At 35.9% G+C, this 23,375-nt stretch overlaps 3 protein-coding genes across 3 annotated transcripts in view; 2 read left to right on the top strand and 1 right to left on the bottom strand.

The window, feature by feature from the left end:
* LOC137407792 (condensin complex subunit 1-like) overlaps window positions 1-4,204 on the top strand; it is a 58,098-nt gene extending 53,894 nt beyond the window's left edge. The window contains exon 32 of the mRNA XM_068094174.1: window positions 3,858-4,204. Within this exon, the coding sequence (XP_067950275.1) occupies window positions 3,858-3,979 (122 nt within the window). The 3' untranslated portion in view covers window positions 3,980-4,204. The remainder of the gene's footprint in view (window positions 1-3,857) is intronic.
* A 1,640-nt stretch (window positions 4,205-5,844) lies between these two features.
* On the bottom strand, window positions 5,845-16,763 carry LOC137407791 (uncharacterized). The gene is made up of 5 exons (XM_068094173.1): window positions 16,619-16,763; window positions 14,407-14,671; window positions 12,007-13,047; window positions 8,271-8,474; window positions 5,845-8,111 (listed from the first exon to the last, which is right to left on the bottom strand). Exons 1-5 carry the CDS (start codon window positions 16,761-16,763, stop codon window positions 5,999-6,001), a joined length of 3,768 nt encoding a protein of 1,255 aa, XP_067950274.1. The 3' UTR covers window positions 5,845-5,998.
* Window positions 16,764-22,589: 5,826 nt separating this feature from the next.
* Window positions 22,590-23,375, top strand: LOC137407790 (uncharacterized). The gene has a single exon (XM_068094172.1). It carries the CDS (start codon window positions 22,590-22,592, stop codon window positions 23,373-23,375), a length of 786 nt encoding a protein of 261 aa, XP_067950273.1.

Below are 23,375 nucleotides of genomic sequence, written 5' to 3'. Positions count from 1 at the left end.
TTAAAATCCATTCTAAAAACATAAATTATCGCTTGGTAAATTATTTCAACAAATAGTTGGAAAGTAAGTTTGTAAATGAACTAAGATTTTCTCTATCCAATGCGTTGAGTTTGAGCTGGATTTTCCCGTGGATGGAAAAGAAAAAATAAGTGAAACAACTTCACACTTTGTTTCCTTAACATTTTTCAAAATCCATTTTTAGCCAAGGATTTACTTTTGGTAACGGTGTGGGTGGTCACACAGTCAGGTCAAAATCTACATATTCTAACGGACTCTAACAAGTCAGTTGGCTTGTTCAGGGCCTGAATGAGTTTAGGTCTGCTAAATAATAAATATCTGCAGTAGGGGAAGGTGGGGTAAGTTGGGCCAATCAATTTGAGTATCACAGGTTTATTTTTGGGAGTTATCCTTTCTATGAGTTGAGAAACATGATATCGCCACCATCATGCTACATCCGCTTTAATTATCACTAAACTAGTAAGTAAGTTATTATTGAACTTTCATATTTTGTGCAAGACAGTAAACTCTAGGATAAAACTTTAAGCACAATTTTGTTCTTAAATGCTGTATGTAGAATTTGCATTATTGACACATATATTTAGTCAACCATTCTAAATACAGATTCATTAAAAATCTGGTTATAGTTCACACAGTTTTACTATCAATACAATGTGATTTGTTACTAAACCCTATTTGGGGTAAGTTGTGCCGTCATGATCAGGGTAAGTTGTGCCATCATGATCAGGGTAGGTTGTGTCATCATGATCAGGGTAAGTTGTGTCATCATGATCAGGGTAGGTTGTGTCATCATGATCAGGGTAAGTTGTGTCATCATGATCAGGGTAAGTTGTGTCATCAGGATGAGTTGTGTCATCATGATCAGGGTAAGTTGTGTCATCATGATCAGGGTAAGTTGTGTCATCATGATCAGGGTAAGTTGTGTCATTGTGATCAGAGTAAGTTGTGTCATCGTGATCAGGGTAAGTTGTGCCATCATGATCAGGGTAGGTTGTGTCATCATGATCAGGGTAAGTTGTGTCATCATGATCAGGGTAGGTTGTGTCATCATGATCAGGGTAAGTTGTGTCATCATGATCAGGGTAAGTTGTGTCATCAGGATGAGTTGTGTCATCATGATCAGGGTAGGTTGTGTCATCATGATCAGGGTAAGTTGTGTCATCATGATCAGGGTAGGTTGTGTCATCATGATCAGGGTAAGTTGTGTCATCATGATCAGGGTAAGTTGTGTCATCAGGATCAGGGTGAGTTGTGTCATCATGATCAGGGTAAGTCGTGTCATCATGATCAGGGTAAGTTGTGTCATCATGATCAGGGTAAGTTGTGCCATCATGATCAGGGTAGGTTGTGTCAAGGCACAACTTATCACAATTTATGAGATGGCTAATTCATTTGCTCAACCATTTATGCTTAGTATGATGCCAGCAAAAATTACTTCCGGCTTCCGCTACACTTGAATATTTTCTTTAAATTCAGTGTCTTTTTTCAAATCGATGACTTTACTGCAGCTATGGTAACAGATCAGCCTCTGTTGAAAGATGATGCAGCTGACTTAATCAACTATTTATCATAGAGATCTGATCGAACAACTACTGATCGTAGTTTCAATGAATGTAGGATTGAATGTAAATGGTTCTAATTGTGGTATAACCCTGGAATAAATTTTCCCTTTCAAAGGCATGCCCACATAAGCAAGCAAACAGAGGAAAAGTTAAGGTGACAACTTTGACGGATACACATGAAAAGAATCAAATAGAAACAGAACAGCATGATAAAAATAAATGAAAGTAAACAAGCGATCCTACAAACAAAGGAATGAAACACAAACCCAAAACTGTTGCTGAATCTAGATCATATGGCAAGGATATGGCAGTCCCTATAGCAGAAACTGACAGCTGATACAAAAAATGTTGAAGTCAGATTTGGTGTTGATATGGGTGGCCTTTTAATTCAGTTAACAGGCATTTTCAATGCTATTCTGCGTTCTTTGGAAATACAAGTCAGGCTTTTTATCAAAGGCTTTCATGATGTTTGGTTGAAAAATGAACAGATTTTAAAATTTACACTTATAGGAACCTAGGCAATTTTTACATGGTACAGTCTATCCCAGTTCATTCTATTGTATGGCACAACTTACCCCACTAACGGGGTAATTTGTGCCAATAAAAAGGTGTTACGAAAAAATAAATTATTTTTTCAAAATATTTCGCTTGCGATCACTAGAGCTTTGGTCTGAAAGCTTTGCAAGGATATGCGTACAGTAGGTGTGATTTTCAGTAAAATATCTTCTGACTTGGATTCTAGACAGAAAAATACTGAATTTTGATACAACTTGTCCCGCCATCCTTTATCAAATATGTTTATCAGTTTCCTAGCAACTGAAAAACCAAATCGCAAATTGTAGATATTAAGCTAGGTTTCATGAATAATTGGGTTTTCTAGCAACAAAATAATGCACATAATTTGACCGGATAGAGTCATTTGAAATACCAATAAAGCAATGATCAACCCGCATGACCTTGTTTTGAGAGACACATGCCATTGTAATACTTGCTAAGTAGTCATGCTTGTCATTTAGTGCTCAGCATCGTTCAATTATAATACTCATCATTGAAAAATTGCCTAACACTCTTTCGAAGTCTGTTCTGAATTTGATTTAGGAAAACTGCAAGCCATTGTTTCATTGTTTGTCATGTATGATATGATATGGCTTTTCATTGCTATTTTATTAGCGCCTGCAGACTGTTTACAAGATTCCGTGTCCAACCTTTGAGAAAAACACTTTGTTTGGATTAGCAACATATACAAATATATATTTGTACATAAACATATGCTTATTGTGCAGCTAATGCCAGTAGTGCCAGATAAATGAATATTTATGGATGTTAGTACAATTATTTTAAAGTCAAGACAGAATGGTAATAAATTTTTCCCTTTCATTATTTTTGTTTTCTGACCAAACAGATGCATTTGTGACAGGTTTGGGAGTTTAAGCCAGTCATGGTTGGTCGAAATGTTTGCTGCTCCTAACAATAAAATTTTGTTGCTGGGAAACAGATAAACAAATCTTACTCCAACCTGACACAGGCCCTGGATTTGTCAGTAGTGTCAAATGATTTTATATGTACAAAACTGTTATTTATATTGGCACCGTTGTTTTATAGTAGTAAATACAGTTAATAAAATATTTTCCTTAATAACTAACATCATTGTGCGGTTTGATAAAGGTAGAGATGTCTTCATTGTGGTGAAGACCCGTGTAGAGTTTCTCTGATAATTTCATGATATAATTGGAACCCAACGATGGCTAAGCTTGGAAAGTGCAAGCTAACAAACCAGTTGGCAAGATGAAGGAAATATGTCAGGTTTGGTTTTTAAATGGTAATTGGTCTCCTAGCGACAAATTATTTGCTGCTCAGAAACCAATAACTAATTTGGCGACCTTGACCTGACATAACTTGCCATTAGCCACAATTTGTTGAAATGGCCAAAAAGTCATTCATGTGTAACTCATCTGGCTTTGTTCATTTTGTTACTAAAACTATTGCTAGGTAACAGTCTCAAATTCCCAAACAGTATTTCTCTTGCTGGCCTGTACTAATTACAACTAAATAATATTTCATGATTTTACCACTATTAAATTAGTACATTTTTAGCAGTTATTAAAATATGTTTGTATATTTATTATTTCGTATATAATAAAATAATGTGAGCACTTCAACATAAATATATAGAATACTTGTATGTTTTTTGTATTTGTTGTTGTGGAAGCTGACAGGCTCAGTTAGACTCATCGAAATTTTGTCTAAAATAACTGTTTGATTTTATGTGTTTTACAGCTCCTAAAACGAAGGTTGGAAAAAAGCTCGCCCTTAGCTCGAGTGATGAAGAGATAAGTGCCGAGGCTGTCTTGACTCCTGCTGCATTTCGAGGTCGATCTACGCGGTCTCGCCGGAAATAACAGCTGGCTTTTAGCGTTACTGATTCTACTGTTTTTGAAATGTATGATTTGACTATTTACATCTGCTATTGTACTTTTTTTCATTTTAATACTTTTAAACAAAATTATTTTCATTCTTATCTTTTTGTTTCGTAGTCACTTTAGCCATAGGAGAGGTAAACTACGTTACCTAGGTAACGTTGTTGTTTTATTACGTACTCTTTCTAAATACAGCAACATAGTTATTTGGTATTTAAGTCTGCAAAGTAAATTGTAGCAACAATTTTAATGACAACGGTATCTTTTTTCAGCCATCAACTCAGCCATTAATGTTTGATAGTGAATTCCGTAAAAAAAAATTTTTTTAAAGAATGGCTCAAACAACTTGGCGTATTACTGAGTGCTCAAGTACAACTGGCAACAGCATGAAATTAGGTACAGATGGAGGAAAAACCAAAGAGCTGCTTTTATATTAAAGTTAAATCACATTTAACTGTGTATGACAGTGTAACGCAACACAGTATAATATGTGGTCAGATCTAAAAAAGATAGCAATTTGTGAGTTTCTAGCCGCAATTCCTAAATCAGTTGCGGAATGTACACGTAAATTAATTTCGGCACCTACAATATAACTGGACGTTAATAAGGTCGTTTCTACGCAACTACAAAACTGCTAATGCTAGTTGTACTGAGTAGTTGTAGTAGGCTGTTGTTGTAAATGATTTTTAGTATACTTTTGAATAGAGCTTGTACATTGATAATATTATTACAAACTATTACGTATGTACTACATTGCAAAACGGTTATTTTATATGACTACAGCAGGTTTTGACTTGCCCACAAAACAATTTTACTTTTTCTTCTAATTACAGTACAAATTTGAACCTGACTTTTCAGCAATTATTAGCTTAGCTACAAAACAGTTATATTTCTATTAAATACATATTGGAACCTGACTTTTCAGCAAATATTAGCCTAGCTACAAAACAGTTATATTTCTATTAAATAAATCCATTACGTCCATGGTACTACTGATTACATATAATCGCCAACACAGCTACACAGTTTTCAAACCGAGTTAGGAACTGCGGGCTAGAAACTCACAAATCGTTATCTTTTTTAGATCTGACCATAATATGTTACATTATGATGTTACGTTACAATCTACGATATGATATAATACAATATGATGCATTACGATACAAAACAATATCAATATAAGATGAAATAATTTATGAAATAATATGGTGTAATACAATGAAGTATACCATAATACCATAGAATATGATATATTTCACATAAATTCTACCGTATTATATCTGAAGGTATCATACATGTATGTTATTCCCACTATGAGATAGTGACAAAAGGTTTGTCTATAACAGAATTTCTGGCTAACAGAATAAAATCTGGTAGCCAGAAACCAACTTTTTACTCTAAAAACCTATTGAGCTATTTTTAACAACTTCATCACATCAACGATGAACAAATGCTTCCAATTTTTTAACAAACGCGAACGATTTGTTAAAAATGTATTTTTACGCCAGAGGTCATAGGTCATAGCGGCACAAAATTAGAATGACTGAAATGTGGAACATGTTTAAAATGGAATAGCAGGTGCAGCATTGTCTTGCATAGCATTCACAAGTGCCATTTCATCTTTCGCAAGCATTGGACATTAGACAACAATGTGTGAGTAATAAAACTCACTTCACTTGCGGATCTTTTGCTATTTCCATCTTGTGGATGTCGTAAATTTGCTGATTAACTGTGTCATCGAAACAACAATAGTTAAATGCCATAGGAAGCACCAAGACAGAGAAAACTAACTCTGTTTACTGATATACATGTATTTAGTAACATAATATTAAAATGGTAAAAATGAGGTAGATAAGATGTAGCAGCACGAGACAAACACAAATCACAGTAAAAAAGACGAGTATTGTAATAGTATAATCAGTGGTACAGTTAGGAAGCTGAGAGCACTGTGACTAGGTGTATAGAATTTGATAAAAGAATATGATTAGGTAAGCAATGCTCTTAGCTTTTGATATTACGATGAGCTGCAAGCTCTATAAAATTTGATGTCGATCCTTCAGACTGACTAACAGTTTTATCAGATACGTCGCCAGTCATAGATATACTGGTCGCCAGAGAAGCAACTGCTGACTTTAATTTGTTCAGGTTTTTAAGAGTCACAAACTGCACGACAACAAGAATAACCCCTTGCAGAGTTAAAAAGACATTTAATATCACATATACTGCATCTGCATTTACTTTAGGAATTGAATTGAACAACAATAGAATCCAGTGAAAGCCGAAAACTATCTGAAGTTTTATTACAGCTATCAACTTTTTCTGTGTTTTCTTTTTATCATTAGCTGTGATGCTAGTACCAGCTTTAACAACCTTGACTGATGCAGATATACACAGTGCTGAGTTTAACAAAATATAGAAATATATAGGACCTGTGAACAAGAGAAGACGAGTCCAACCACTGGATATAAGGCAGATATTATCTGTATATACAGGATAAAATATTTCTACCTTCGTCGAGTGCAGTGCATGGGCTAAGATAACAAACACTAGCGGAGTCAACCAAGCGTAGGCAGCATAACCAATATAAGTTTTCACCCCTGAATCACTTGCTCTCCTCAGGGTACTTATACCTCTTACCATCCAAATACCAATAGCATTAGTCCAGACTTGAACACTAATTAACAAATACTGATTCAGTGTAGCAATAACTCTACAACCAATAAAGGAACCTGTGTATACAAGACAGTAACAGACAAGAGCGACAGCAAGAGTGAGGAGAGAGCTGATCACAAAGTTACCTGTGACTGACCTCTTAGCCTTGACAAAATAATATAAGGTATAGCCAATGATAGATGCCACGGAGAGAGCTGAAAAAACATAATTGTAGGCGTAAAGAGTAAATTCAGCCTCTACGTAATCAGTACAGATTCTCAGCTCAGCCCCCCTCAAAATATAATCACTGTAGACATTGTTGTTGCTAACATCATATAAGCTGCCACCATTGCACACCAACCATTCTCGTTGAGACTGGTTGACCAAGGAATATTCAGAACAAGTAGATAGAGGTTTGTCTGTGAAAGTGGAAAAAACTTGCTCAAATCCATCGATAGCAACTTGATCCAGTTCAATAAAAAAATCAAATTTGGTTGGAAAGTAAGAAATTGCCACAGCATTGAGCAAAGATAGTTTAGCCCCTCGGCCAGAATGTGAAGTACCAGAGCCTTTGGCTCCTCCCAAAGATCCAGTAATGCAAATATCATTACGAGAAGGAAGGCTGCAGCGTTTGAAAACTTCTGAGGCGCAATGTATGCTTGGATATTCAAATGTTGGACCGAAATGGTCAAGCACATAGTAATATACACTAACACACTCTGATGGGGTACTGAAACAAGTCATGCATTGATTTAGTGCCAAATCGACTGGCAAAGGTGTGTAAGTGAAATTCTCTCCACAATTTGCAACTGCATAAGAAGACAACTCAAATGTTTCTGCACTATAGTTGCTGTTTAAACAGTTTGTATTGCTGTAGTAAGGTAATGGGAGACAGTCACCAGTTTCCAAGTTTAAAATAGACTGACAGTCACACTGTTTAAGTTGTGAACTAATAGTGGTACATGTGTCCCAACCCGTTGTATAGTCACTGTAAAGTAGAGCTGAGTCTGAGTCTAGTCTACAAGATCTCTTATTCAAGTCTATTCTGTATACAAAGAGAAACTTATCTACTTCTGACTCGTATTGCATGTACAAGTTACGATCTTCACTGGATATCTTAAGGGTACTTTTGGTATGACAGCCCAACCAGGCCATACCATGGCAGCTGGCACAGTAACTATTTCTATACTTAGATGATGGGTCGTAAGTTGTGAATCCTACTGTCTTCGAATTCGAATAACTGATTTCCTGTGATGAGATGGGAAAAGAATAATCTCGGCTAATGATCTGTTTCAAATTACCGCCTTGAAAAACAAAAGAAGCTGGAGAATTCTCACACTTATCAGAAATCACCCAGTCTTTAGTATGAGGAGGGCAGGTGGATATATATTCTCCTGCATCGTAATTACATCTACGGACTGCGGGTGTGTTCGTTGTTGGTAGATACTGTTTGATTCGGCATCTAAAGGAGAAATATTGCAAAAACATGAGTATTTTACATTCTGCTTGTAAAGAAAATGTTCTCACTTTTATTAAGTTCATTTAGTTCATTGCCAACTTAATGAAATATTATTTCAACCAGTTTAACTTCTTAATCAGGCAGTTTTATGAAGTATCTAACCTGTTCAATTTGAAAGCCTCTTGCAGCGTATCCAGTGTTGTGTCATTTCTGAAGGCTTCAGCAAAGCCTCTTTCAGAAGGTCCAGAAGGCATGTTTAGAAGGATTGAACAATTATCGTTTGCCACCTCATAGCAACCAATGTCCATCCTCCAGAACTGAACACTGCTGATGTTGTGGCATCGGGCACAGTACCAATTGGCATATCTGAAATGACAAAAAGTAGATAAATTAAGAAGCTGTAACAAGAAGGTTGGATTTTATGTTGTACATTGAATTTTTATAACTGTAGAAAAATTGACTTCCTTAACATTTTCGTTTGGAAGAAATGCTTTTGGCATGATAAAAATGATTTTTCAAACAAACTTGAAGTTTGCTTTTGAGGCAGATTAACCATCTTTATTGGCAACCATTCACCCATTGTTCTACCGCCTTCAGTATGCCTAATTTGTGAAGAATCAAAGAAAAAAACATTTTGCCTCTTACTCTGCGAGGTGATTTAAGAAACAGGCAAAAAAGAATAAAAAATGGATAAACGGAGTTGCACGAAAAAAGAGCACAAATTAACAAAATAAAATTTTACCGAAACAACATTTAGTGACTTACAATTGTCTAACTCGAATGTTTTGACTAACTCTGTCTAATTGGTAAATTTTAAGGAAATTTTGTTGCAGTAAAAACTGATTAAGGTAGACCACACTGGTTGCTCTCTCACATATTTGATATGCCTCACGATATAAACTGATTTGTAGTAACAGTACATTTAAGAAGTAAGATTCGGTAAGTTTTATATCAACATTCATTTGGTGAATTTAAAGCAAGTTGAGGTGAGCTTACATCTTTAAATTCTGCCAAAAATGGAATCAGTTCAAATCAAGTCACTTCAAATCACTTCAAATTGATTTAAATCAATTCAACCTAAGCTGTAAGAGTAAATAAGACAAGAGTGTATGCAATAAAACAGTTTACAAGTCTCATACCTTTGGTTAAAAAAGTTACTTTGTCTTCATCGCTTTTTAATATTCATAGAGTTTTTGAAAAATACTTACTACAGAGACATAAGAACATTAGCTTAGCTTCCGTTAAAATTGATTGTAAAAAGGAACAAAAAAATCACCCTCTTCTTCCCAGTAATCAAACAAATGAAACCTAGGACCTACATTTTTGATGCACCGTAATTACAATGTTCGGATAGCTGTCAAATCAGGTAATATATTTAACATTTGCCTGTTTGGCTTGTAATCATTAGCTAATAATTTTGACCAGTTGTAGGTACTGCCTTTTTGTATTTCTATTCAGCTTGATCGAAAAAATGCTGCACTTTATCAAGACTTCATGCATCGTTGATCTTTTAACAGCGGTTGTTGCAAGTATGGGAGTTCTACTTCTGTAACTCAATGCATAAATTTAACTTAGTCAAAGCCAATAATTTTTACTATAACCATAGCCTGCCACGGGTCTGCACAAAGCCACAGTTGGGATGGAAAGAATTGCATCGTACGGGACAAGAGACTCAGGTCATTGATTTTTGTCACCCAACGCGCTAGCAACTGTATGAACCATCCATGGGCTTTAAAAAATCTCCTGAGCTTTACGCTAGCTATCATTGTTCTCAAACGCAAATGAACAATTACTCAGCGCATATCACCAGACAATACCAGAGATTCTTTACGCATATTTAAGAACCACAGGTGTCTTTTCGCAAAATATTGCCGAAGCCGAGGCCAGGCCGTAGTCTACACACACAAAAAAACAACAAAGATCCACGTAGTTATGAGCAAAAACAAAAGTATCCACCCTAATACCTCCCCAATCTGATGAGCAGCACACACAAAAACTAAACCAATCGACAGAGCCACCCATCATGTCAAAATATTCCAAGTTTTAAGTCATGTCTTGCACAACTCCCCTTGTGGTTTCTCAAAACTTGTTTCAAAGTCCCTACTAATTTGAGACTGTCCGTTTGCAGTTTTAGAGATGGTCGCCGCTAGCCAACTAACGTCCAGATTCAACATCTCAGTAACTATCAGGGCATTGCTAAAAGAGGGAATCAAAAGGTTCCCGAGAACTCAGCAATGCCCCGATAGTTACTGAAATGTTGAATCAAGACGTTAGGCTAGGCTAGTGCCGGCCATTTCTAAAACAGCAATCGGACATTGTCAAATTAATAGGGACTTTGGGACAAGTTTTGAGAAATCATAAGGTGAGTTGTGCAAGACATGACTTGAAACTTGAAATATTTTGACATGATGGGTGGCTCTGTCGATTGGTTTAGTTTTTGTGTGTGCTGCTCATTGGATTGGTGAGATATTTGGGTGGATACTTTTGTTTTTGCTCATAACTACGTGGACCTTTGTTGTTTCCGTGTGTGTGTAGTAGTAGTGTTGGGCCAGTATTGGGTTATCCACTCTTACCGATACCGAGAGATTCTCGGTATCCGAGGAAACCAAGCATTTTTGGTGTCAGCTAGGTATCCGCGGCCGGTTTGATATGATCGGTATTTATCCGTAAAAGCCTACCGATATATGTTTATACGGATATCCGGAGAGATTTTTAAAACGTTTCACAACGAACATGCCAATCTCAGCACGCATTGGCGAACAAATTCAACAAAAATTTCCACGCTTACTGTATCTACTATTATATTACGTTACATTTATAATGCCACCAGCCTCGAAGGTTTGGGAGTTCTACACAGATGGGAGGACGTATAAAGACTCTAACGGGACTGGACTCTAATTGGACTGCGTATAATTATGTGATTACATTACCTGATTACAATATGTGATAGTAAGATTTTTTTAAACTGTTTCAGTATATTTAACAAAGAGAGCCCATTGCCATTATCTATCTGTTCTTTATTATACATAACGTTTGTATCAATAACTATATTTTTTAATAGAATAAACAATAAAAACATTTATCATAAAAATTATATTTCCATCTTTCTTTTCTTTTTTGGCTTTCTAAAACAAGGAGACTCTTTGCCGTAACAATATACTGCTGACTAAAGAATGTTTTTTTGCACAGGCTACTTTTTGCACTTTTAAACCATTTAAAGACACACTGATAACCACATACCAAACAATAGTACCGACAATACTGAACTTTCTTAGTTGGCAAAGGATACCGAAGATGGTAAATACCGAGGATACCGATACCAGAAAAACCGATAAAAATGTGCAAGGATATCCAATCCGGCACTAAATTAGATCCTGGCCCAACACTAGTGTGTAGGCTGGCCCGGGCTCGGCTTCGGCAATATCCCGCTAAAGAACACCTGTGTTTAAGAACAGAATGCATGAGGAATTGGAACATTGGTATGCATATGCTTGTATGTATCATGGATGTATGGATGTATGTATGGTTGAGCGTATGCTTGATCGCTGTGCTTTATTGACACGGCGGAAAATCTGTGGAGCACTTGAGACTGTAAAGGACTAGTACATTATAATGACTACACCTATACAATCAGTTGGTAAAGAGTACATTTACATTATCAAGCTCTAAAATAGATCCCAATCACTACAAATTGAATTTTTAGAGAATCAACAAATAAAATGTTTCAACAGAATGAACTTGGACTGACTTTTTAACTTTTAGCTCAAAAAGTACTTTTACGATAAAAAAATCAGATATAATTGAGCATCATAGCAAACTCACAACCTAAAAACTGCACAAAAGAATAGCTAAAAGCTTTAATCACTTCAACATCATATAGAAATTTATAGGGTCTCACCTGACTCCGGTAGTAGGATCTGTAACAGGAATCATCTGATGACTCAATGTGTTTCTAAAAGGAGGTTCCTCACATTGTCTTCTAGTTTCATCATCTTTATATCCACTAGGGCATCTGTTTACTTCCATTACTCCCCATGGTATATCACTAGGATTGTATCTTCCCATCTGCTCTGAAACATCTTCTTTACAGTGAAATGTGTTGTCTGGTAATTTAGTCTCCGCTGTAGCTTGATATGGTGAATCTTCACAGCAATCATTGTAGTAGATACATTGTTCATCACAGAAACAGTTGAGTTCATGAGTTTGTAGTAGTCCTAGTTCAACTGACTTACACTGACTTTGATAGGAACAGATGGAATGTGAGTGCCAAGGTAAGTCATTATTCTCTAGTACTGATTCATTTCCAATTACGAATTTGGTTAAGTTGATACATTTTAGTGAGTGAGGATCTAGAACAGAATTGCCTCCACATCCTGGCAGTGAGCATTCAGAAGTGGCACTAATCAAAAACTGATCGCAGATCTTGCGGAAAGGACTAAAACATGACAACGATCTAAGGTTCCAAATAGGGTTAGAAACATTCTGCACGTCGGAAACTCTAAATGAAAAAAGTTCTTCACAAAAATTCTGATCTGTCTGAGTAAAAAAGGAACATGTTAAATCCATCTCATTGGTGAAGCTAGCAAAATCAAAAATATAAAAATTTGAATCGCTATTCCATAATGTTGGCTTCATGATTGCAACAATTTCATTTACATTTTGCAGATAGACTGCTAGCTTGTTATTTTGCCACTTAAGTTGGACAGTTCCTGTTTTATTGGCAAGCTCAGGTTGGCTGTACGAGTGAGGAGTTACTCCATTACACAAAGCACAAAACTGATTTCGATATATTTTTCCTGTTTCTGAGATGTTAATGTAGTTGGCAGGTGCTGTTTCACATAGGTTTACTAACTCAGCGCTAGAGTCCACTGGACACAATCTCTCGGACTCCCAACATAGATCTGGAGCCTCTGGTGGCAAGAAGATGATATCGCAAGATCTGGAAAAGCAGCAAGCAAGTAAAAATAAACGGTTTTTGCTAGTACCGAAATTCAAAATTTCAAAATGGATTTTAGAGTTGCAGTAAGTTTTTACTGCATTTAAAAAAATGTTTCATTTATATAATATATTTAATTACTACAGTTAAAATCATGCGGCAAACTGATAGATAGCCAAAATATATTTTTCAATTGAACTTGGAGTATTTCTAGTATACTGGAAGTTATTTTAGCAATATATCTAGCATTATGAAAAATGGCCTTTTTCTTCTGGAAGGTTTTTTTCTAAAGTTACAAAAGTCTACACTTTCAATAACATCACCATAAGGGCTCATGCACCAGAAGCTTAGTCGTCCAGTCATCTTTGTATAGTATTATCAACACGTAAGATTCAGCCAACCGCGACAAGATTCAGCCAACCGCAACAATGTGATGCTTTCATTGACAACCTTCATAAAAGTTGATAGATAGTATTTTCAAAATAACAATTGTACTGATGAATGTGGGCCGTAGTGCAAGACGTCATGCAGATAATGCTAAGGTAGCTCAGCTTAGTTCTCAGTTATGAATGACGTTATATTCCACGTTATAAATGATTTTACCTTATTCTAGAATAATGCTGACGCATTTCTGTGTCATCTATTAAAAACATATCCTGAATGGAAAAGCAAGAGTTATTTGAAGAAGTCTTTTGAGCTTTACGCTCATTGTTCTCAAACACAAATGGACAATTGCTCAGTGCATATCACCAGGCCATATCAGAGATGTTTCGCACATACTTAACTCTTTCGCTACAGTAAGCCGACGGGTCGTCTTAATAGTCGTTATAATGTCTTAATGTCATAATAGAAGTAGACTGCAAGCCGATGAATCGGCTTATCAAGAGGGTTTCACTTTTCTTTTCATTACGAAGCATACACATTAGCTAGACCAATCAAATTTAGTCTCCCATGAAACAACCTTGTTGCTAATCACGTGCATCTAATCGAAAATCTTTTTGCTAAGCAATTCCATTTCTATCTTTTAACATGGGAAAACCAAATTGCTATGATCATGGCAATAAGAAACTCACCGCATTCATTCAACGCAAGAAAGCGCCAGAAATTTTGCGAGAGTGAGATTCACTAAACAATTTTATACTTTTCTTGTAGAGAACTCTGTTCTAAATAAGATGCATGTTACAGTAAAACATAATGTGCATTGATTTTCAGGATATTGCATAATTACTAGCAGTATATCGATTTTTTGGAAATCTGTTTGAATTAATAAGATTAAGAATTGAGAATAGCGAATTTAGCGCAATAGTGAAAGAGTTATGAACAGCACGCATGAGGAATTTAAAGGCACTCATAAAAATCTACCTTGTGATGAAAGCAATCAGCTTTTGATGGTCTGGACTGTCTTCCAAGTAGCTCTGAATAGAATCCTTTGGACACTCTATCTTAGCAGGCCACCATTCTACTTTAGAGATTGATGAATTTCTCTCATCTGATCCATCAACCCAGTTTTGAGCTTGTAAATCAAACTCATCGTATGGATCAACTCCATTACACATCGCACAGTAGATGTTCTTATATACCAGATGGTTCACTCTTTCTCGGAGTGGCCACTTTTTTATGGATATATCTAAAACAGTGATGTCTGAATGCTAAATGGGACATCCAAAGCGCTATGTTGGTTTCCAAAGAAATGAAGTTTGATTGCAATTGATGATCCATTTCTATCATGCTCCGTGGGTTCAAAGATAATTCAAAGGCTACCGGATGACTAGTCAAAGACCGCACATCCTTTTAAAAGGCTTCATCTCAAGGATGTTGACCTAAGCAAGCATAGAATCTGTTAATAAGCTAAAGAGACTGGCCAAACATCACTATGGTTCATATATTTAGGGTTAAAGGCTCCTATTATAATGTATGAATTTACTCTGTAATAGCTAAGAACCTAGTTAAATTTGCCATTTATTCTATAGAGCTTAATGTGAATGCTGAAGTGATTTTCGGCTATCGCCTGATCATATTAACTCTCTTGATAGGAAGGAAATAGTATCCAGCGCGGGCAAAAGCAGGTCAATAAACGATAGCGTTTAATTCCTTTTGACAGGTTTGTTTATTCCAACCATTCAGATGGTTCCACTGTGTATCACTGGTATAGCGCATTGCTTTTACAGATGCTGTTTGTGGTTCTGTAAAGACGTTTAGTTTACTTGCACTATTGTTATGAGGGTTTTCATAAGCTAAACATTTTCATAGTTTAGTTGCCATCAGCAACTGAACCATAAAAATGGTTTAGTTGCTGTTGGCAACTAAACCATTTTTATGGATTAGTTTTCATCCGCCTGACCCATGCGCCGCCGGTGGTATCAGATTACATGTTTTGCCAGTAGCAGGTTCATATGGTTTGATCTGGCTATAGAGAGAAAAAATAAAAACTAGTAACAAACATATATCACAGAACTCATCCAGTTGAATGTTAATACACGTAACAGCAGAATCACTGTAAATGTTAAAACTAACTGGCCTCACCAAATCATTTATAGTAGTTTGAGTGATAAAATGAAGGCTTTAAATGACTAGCCAAATACCAATCATTGTTTGGGGGAATTTTGGTTAAACTTTACTTTTTAAGTGTTGATGTATATTTTTAGTGTTTATATCAATACATTTGATATAATCAAAGCTTCTATGACAATTGTATTTAGCCTAGTAATAACATGTGCATAATTAAATAAGTTCGTAGTTTTTTAAATGTATGAAATATACCATAAAAACTTTTACTTGGCAGCCATTACACTCTGCTTTTCAAACTTTTTCCTACATTGACGTTATTTTGAAGGTGACGTTCAAATAAAGGGTGGCAATTCATTTTTGACTAACTGGTCAGAATTTTGGGAAAATAAATTTAACCCTTTTGAGGGCAAAGCGATGTCAAGGTTGCCTATATTTTGCCCTCTCCTTCAGGCAGAGTGTCATTATTGCCAGCAGCTTCGGCGAATTTGCTAAACGGGTTTTTATCTACGTCTAAGTACCAGAGAGAGTTAAACATGCATCGACTTTGATTAAAACATGTTTCACAGATATAGTCATTATTATTTTGATGGTGCTGCTTTAAAAAATGGCTACCATTATGTCATACGATATTTCTGAAGAGTATATTAATCATTCATCAAAACGTCTTCAAGTCTTCAAACTTAATTGTAAACCACCTTCTGTACGAATCTAAAGAAAATGGATCGAATTCAAACCTTAATGACCTCAAATCAAAGCGTAGTTCTGACGATTGTGACAATCGATCTTCTCAGGTGCATCATCGCTAAAGAAATTGCAACCACTAGAAACTTTTGTTGCTAAACAAGTTTTACTATGACAAGCAAATATAAAAATCACCTGATTTTTTCAACTTGAACTAGTAATTCATTAAAAACTAAGTTAATATTGAAAAGTTTATTATTTTTATTTGTCATTCAGACATATGTAGTTTCTAAAATGACACAAACTTTAATTCCCTCATAACATCGGAAGGTTTTTAGGTTTAGAACAGATTATTTTCTTTCAATTTAGGTACTGAAGATCTTACCTGACTCCTCATCTAAATCTCCTTCACAGAGATCTCTCAGCTCTTTGTTCTCTGTAACTGGAGGACATCTGTCTACTATATAATATCCATCATGACAAGAGAAAGTCTTTGGAGCCAGTTGCTCTAGAGGTCGAGATGGTGTCATGGCACAGCAATCACTGTAGTACTTACATCTATCAAAGTCATTTACGTTATACTGAAAGCAAGTTCCATTTACTAAAGGTGTTTTTACAACTTCTGCTGATTCTGTTAGTAGTCCGAGATATACTTCCGTAGGTACTTCGTTCCAGACTATGAAGTAGGTTAATATGTCATCCTGTGGAATAGCTGATGGTAAAATAAACATTATCAGCAATACCTTAAAGTAACCCATCATTTGTTCTGAGATTTACTGACGGTTGTCAACTGTTTACAAGTTTTACTTTGTTGTAAGCGGTATCAACAGCTGACTAACATTTTAGAAATAGCGTGTTTAACGCAAAACGATTATAACACGCAATGCAATCGTTTGTCCCAATCGCAAACGAACTGTGATTGAAGATTAGTCATGCATGGTTAGATTTAGGTGACGTGATTAAGTCACTGACTGTCACTTTCGTATCAAATAAGATCAGATTAGGTTCCGTTGCGCCATGTATAATTTCAGCCACAATAAGCCAAAACATTGCACTGGTACTATAAGATAGGCTCCATTTGACACCTTCTTAATTTTCTCAGATACAATTCCCAAAGGATCATTAGAGTGTATGAGGGAGCTCATAAATTTATTTACCTAAACGAAAATAACTGACTGAATAAATTGGCTTTGGCTGGCAAAACAGCTAATCAAAATCAGATGCTATTGGACATTTTTTAGATGTTAAAATATACCATATTAACTCAAGTATATTGCTTACTCAAGTATAAATATTCCCAAACTTAAAAAGAGGATCTATGCAAAGTTATCATTAGGGCAAATATCGTAGGCGAAGATTTTAATCCTACAAGATATCATACGTCACTCAATGCTTCTCAATGCTAAATAAAATAAACTTTGCATATTGTTTATTATATTAAAATATGTGTTATTTATTTTTGTTCATTATGTTGAATTTCTCTGAATTGATGCTTGGAGCTGTAAAGCAAAAGTTTACAGTCAAAGGTACAGAACAGTGAAGGGTTCCGTGATAAAAAGTTTTTACTGTAATAAGTGATGTAAAGTAGGTCCTTAGTAAAACAGATGGTGCAAAGCAGGTCTTCACTGCCATAGGTGATGTGAAGAAGGACTTTACTGTAATAGGTGATGTACAGCAGGTCTTTACTGTAATAATTCATGTAAAACAGGTCTTTACTTTAATAGATGATGTAAAGAAGGTCTTTACTGTAATAGGTACTGCAAAGCAGGTTTTAACTGTAATAGGTGATGTAAAACAAGTCTTTACTGTAATAGGTGATGTAAAACAGTTCTTTACTGTTACAGGTGATGTAAAGCAGGTCTCTACTGTGATAGGTAATGTAAAGCGGTCGGTACTGCTTTGCATGACCACTATTCTTAAAATTATGCAATAAAGGTTCTAAAGTCTAATTCGAACATGCAGTCCACCTTCACCATACAATTTTAATCCATTTCAAGGTTGGTATCTCCCAGCAAAAATGTCATGTAGAGGAGAATAGAAACCCATAGAAACTATTTAATGCAAACATATCCTGGTAAAAATCATTAAAATTTTATATAAATACTGCCAATATTAAAAATTAGTAACAAAACAATATGTTAACCTTAGTAACTATAGTTATCTACAGTAGATTTAGTGCATTTATTGGTTATGACCTGTAGTAAAAGGTGACATTGTACTGTACAATGTGAATGTACAGCAGTACGTACCGTAGAGTTCTCACCTTCGATACAGACGTATAACATAAACTTTGAATTCAACTTAATGAGTTTAGTTTACTGAACACTCGCTTGCAGCTCAGTTTTAGCATGTACTTTTAACTAATTTGCTAAACTTCAAATTTTTCATCGCTAAATTTTCATCATCTATCGGTTTCCGAATTCGTTTTCACTATAACAAATAACACTGAATCAAATATCGTATTTTTTCATGCATTGTGGGAGGAATTTCGGCGTATAGCATATGTATTTTTAACTAATTTGCTAAACTTCAACTTTTTTATCGCTAAAATTTCATCATCTATCGGTTTCCGAATTCGTTTTCACTATAACAAATAACACTGAATCAAATATCGTATTTTTCATGCATTGTGGGAGGAATTTCGGCGAATAGCATATGTATTTTTAACTAATTTGCTAAGCTTCAACCTTTTTATCGCTAAAATTTCATCATCTACCGGTTTCCGAATTCGTTTTCACTATAACTTTTAGCTGACCTCATTAAAACCTTTTTTTTACCTAATTCAACAAAAAGCCCGAGTGACGCTGTTCTCAAAGATTTTCTATTTAATGCGTAATGAAGTAAATTTTTGTTAGCAGGCTAAGAGAAGTTGCCTGATCCTTGACCCTCTGTTCGAAGAGATTGCAACGCCTACTTTGCTACTGGTTTTAAAGGGAAAGTATTATCACTTTTTACACGAGGAATGCTGAGCTGAAAGAAATAAGTCATCATAATTCTTTCAAGCGTTGTGAGAAGGTTTATCAGTAAACAATATACTAGCAACTTTATTATTTTTATATAATAAGCACACCCATTGCCAAACTTGAGTTTCGAGCAAACTTTTTGATGAATTCGTCTGGCGAAATAGGATTTGTACAGCAAAACTAAAAAACTAGCGTTTCCGATTTGTAAGACAAAAAATCGTATACCAGAGACATTGTAATCCAAGAGGCACTGTAGTTACTCATTCATAGCACAATTGACTCGGTACGAAAATAAGAAGTGAGAAGCGATAAGAAAACTTCTAGACCATTATTCAATTCGAACAACATGACTGTTCAAGGCCACACTAATGACTGACATTAAAGTATAAGGTCGCTCTACTCACTGACATTATATTTCAAGGTCACAATACTGACTAACAATATAGTTCAAGGCCACACTACTGACTGATATTATAGTTCAAGGTCACACTACTGACTGATATTTTAGTTCAAAGTCACACTACTGGCTGATATTATAGTTCAAGGTCACACTACTGACCAAACTTGGCATGGCACTAAATTTGAACTCGGGCAACATCCAGTTCTGCAGGCAGGCATGCCATCCATAACACCAAACAGCAAACTCATGTTACTGTACTTTAGAACAATGCACATACTTATTACACCTGCTAATCATTCATGGCTTCACTCTTAGCTAGTGTAAAGAGTGAAGCCATATCAGAAACAAAATTTGTGCTCATTCATAAAGAAAAAAGCTTAAACTCTTATGCTAAACAAGACTATAATTGTAACCAGTACAGAACTTTTATAGTAGGCATTGCAGCCCTGCAGTATCAGTTACACATTAAACAGAAATAAGCGCAGTAAACAGCAATAAACAGAACTCCTTTATTAAAAGGGATATTTTCAGTGCAAATATTTTTACATTACCCGCTCAATGCCTGGCATCCAGCTATTAGTTATAACGCTGGAATTTGGGTATTGCAGACTAAAACATTAAATTGTTAGACAACGGTTTTAAAAGATGATTCTTGTGTAGGTTCTATTCCATCATCCACAGACATTATCACAACTCATATACCTGTACCTTTGGCTACCCTAACCAAGGCTAAACTACAATACTGCTCCTAAAATTTGTCAGAAGTTTTTGATTAGCATATGAGAGCTTTGGGTGTACCCCCACTATAAAGTCTCTGTCAGTAGAGGGTTTGAAAGTGCCTATAATAAATTTAAACTCAACATTGAAAGCAAATTGCTAGTTTTAAAACAGTTGTCATATCAGAGTTTCTGCAACAAAAAGCTATATTCAAAAGGTTCTTCTTGTTACATAGTTGTTTAATTAGTAAAAACCAGAAATCTATTTTTCTGCGGCTAAATTGAGTGCTACTACCAAATACTTCTGTGACAGATTAGTTAGCATAAGGTCATGTCAGAGAAAAAGTTAGTTGTATTGTAAAACTGGTAGAAACAAACTAAAACATTGTAGAAATGAGTGACAAACCAATAGGATGTATTAAGAAGATTTAGAGGATTGTGAAGTGCCTCAAAGTCTCTTCATATAACAAAAAGAATGAACTAAAAACCCAACCTTAACATCAAAACTTTAACAGAGAGTTTCAATTGTTACAATTAAAATTAAAAACTTCGGGACATCAGATGTTCACCTAAGAGGCTAAGAAGGTTCTCTGTAAAGTTAGTTTTTTGTACCAGACAGTTGAATCATGCTGTTATACTGGTACTTTATGACATGGATCCGCTGGTATTTCGTATTACTTTACTCAATAGCAACTTGTTATTGCTTTGGTGTGCTTTAAAAAAAGGCTTTTGCTCTAGACATTCTGAATACCTCCTAACCGCAATTGTGTCATTTGTGCTTGTGGATTATCCTTTTAAATGGTTTGCGCGCTACTTTTATGAAGCCCCTTGAGTGTTCATTGTGTATTTATGAAGTTTCATTAACTGAAAAATAACTGGTAACAATGCTATTGTAGCAAAGAGTCTATGAAAAGCTGAATGCTTAGCCAACAAACCTCAATATTCTAGATATTTTCATAAAAAGATGGCCGGACGTGGAAAAGTAAACCATCCGGTATGTAAGTACATCTATTGTGCAATGTGTAATGAAGCTGATCCATATGATGAGCTGAACTTACAAGCTTAAATGTTGACTTGCAACAAAATTCACATTACAGTTATTTGGTATCAAAAAATTCACCATGTTTTACTCTGTTGTGTTGTAGGGGCCAAACATGTGGAAATGCGATTACAAGCTCTTAAAAGCTCACAACCGAAAAGCCGTCATAGATTGGAATCCGTTTATTTATCTGGCGTAGTCATTACAGTATGGCTATTGTCTTGTCACGTGATGTTCTCACGTGAATTAAAAGGCCAATAAAAAGCTCAATATAAAACTTATCGTAGCTGTTACATATTAGCTGTGCAGTCACGCTTTCTTTTAGCTGTGCTATAATCACATAATTGTCTAATAACCCATAGCTATGGGCTTGCTAACTAATTCAGCTCCTTTATGTGCTTCTTACCTGTTAGCTGTGTTTTCTGTGATACAATACTTCTCGTGATAATACAATGCAACAACTGGTGTCAGGAACAAACATTGTGGACTCACAGCCAGCATTTTTCTATTTTCTTGCTATGGATCCTAACATAAAAGCTTTGATCGATGCTATGCAGAAACAGCAACAACAGTTCCAGCAGCAAAACGCTGATCTACAGAAGCAGTTTATCTCCTTGTTTGAAGCTACCAAGAGTGATAGTGATGCATCAATACCAGTAGCTGTCGCCAAAACCAAGTTTGAAGCATACGACAGGGGTAAAGAAAAATGGAACCAGTACCTTCAACGTTTTAATCAGCACTTTAATGTGTATCGGGTGGTAGTAACGAGCATGCTTACCATCTTGGGTAGGAGCTGAGACATACGACTTGTTGTCAAACTTATTTGGCGCAGAGGATATTACAAGCAAGTCATTTACTGAGTTGTCGGAGAAACTTAATGAACACTTTGCAGATACCATACATGTTCAGGCAGCAAGATTTGAATTTTCTCAATGTAAGATGAAGACCGGTCAGTCATATGTTGATTGGGCTGCAGAACTTCATGGACTCGCACGGCACTGTGCTTTCACGTGCAAAAGCACAGGCTGTGGCATTAGTTATGTTGATGAACCAATTCGTGACATAATCATTAAAGAGACGCCACATGCTGATGTACGTCGCCAGTATCTACTTAATGCTGATCCCTCTCTTAATGATGTTCTTAAGAACAGGCTGCAGCATTCATCAAGACAACAGAAACCGATAAAATTCTCAAGGGGGAGACAACTTTTCCATATATTGAAAACACAGTAAACAAAATGTCAGGTCAGTACAAGCAAAGATCATGCCGAGGTCAACAAACCAATGGAAAGCAACAAGCTAATGCACAGAACACAGGTATGTTGAAGTCTTGCCCTAGCTGTTACATTAAACATGACAGAAAGAATGGTTCCTGCAGAGCCATTGTTTGCAGGAAATGTGAGGTCAAAGGTCACATTGAAGCTGTCTGTATGGTTAAGACAGCAGCACAAAGTCAGACAGAACAGTCTGCTAGGACAGTTGAAAACTCTGTGTTAAGTGTGCTCACTGATGCAAGTGAACCTCATCATTCAGTACATGCAGTTTCAGATAGTCTTTTCCAACGAGTCAATAAAAAGGTTTGGATCAAAACTGTTGTCAATGGTCATGATGCAATGTTTCAACGGGACACAGGGACTACTTGCTCTATAGTTAACTTGCAAGGCTACCAAAGTCTTGGATCACTCCTTCTCTTACCTGTCAGTACCCATCCTAAAGCGTATAGGCAGAGTGAGTTACAGATTAAAGGACAATGTTCAGTTAGTGTGAAGGTAGGAGATGTGGAAAAACAAAATCTCAAACTTTTTGTTGTAAACCCAACACAAGGTTCAAACCTGTTTGGTCTAGATTGGAGTGACAAATTTGGTCTCTCGCAGCAGGGACTAGCTATATTGACACAAGGTAGTTGTGATATTACCTGTACTGTCACAGGAAGTAACCTTATTGGATTAAGGAACAAAATCGCTGCACTCTCCTCCAAGTACTCTGATGTTTTTAAGGCAGGTCTTGGCCGATGTAAAAAGTGA

The sequence above is a fragment of the Watersipora subatra genome, chromosome 11, assembly GCF_963576615.1.
Source record: "Watersipora subatra chromosome 11, tzWatSuba1.1, whole genome shotgun sequence".
NCBI classification, from domain to species: domain Eukaryota; kingdom Metazoa; phylum Bryozoa; class Gymnolaemata; order Cheilostomatida; family Watersiporidae; genus Watersipora; species Watersipora subatra.
Note: the sequence above shows the minus strand (reverse complement) of the source record. Positions and strands in the feature narration are given on the sequence as shown.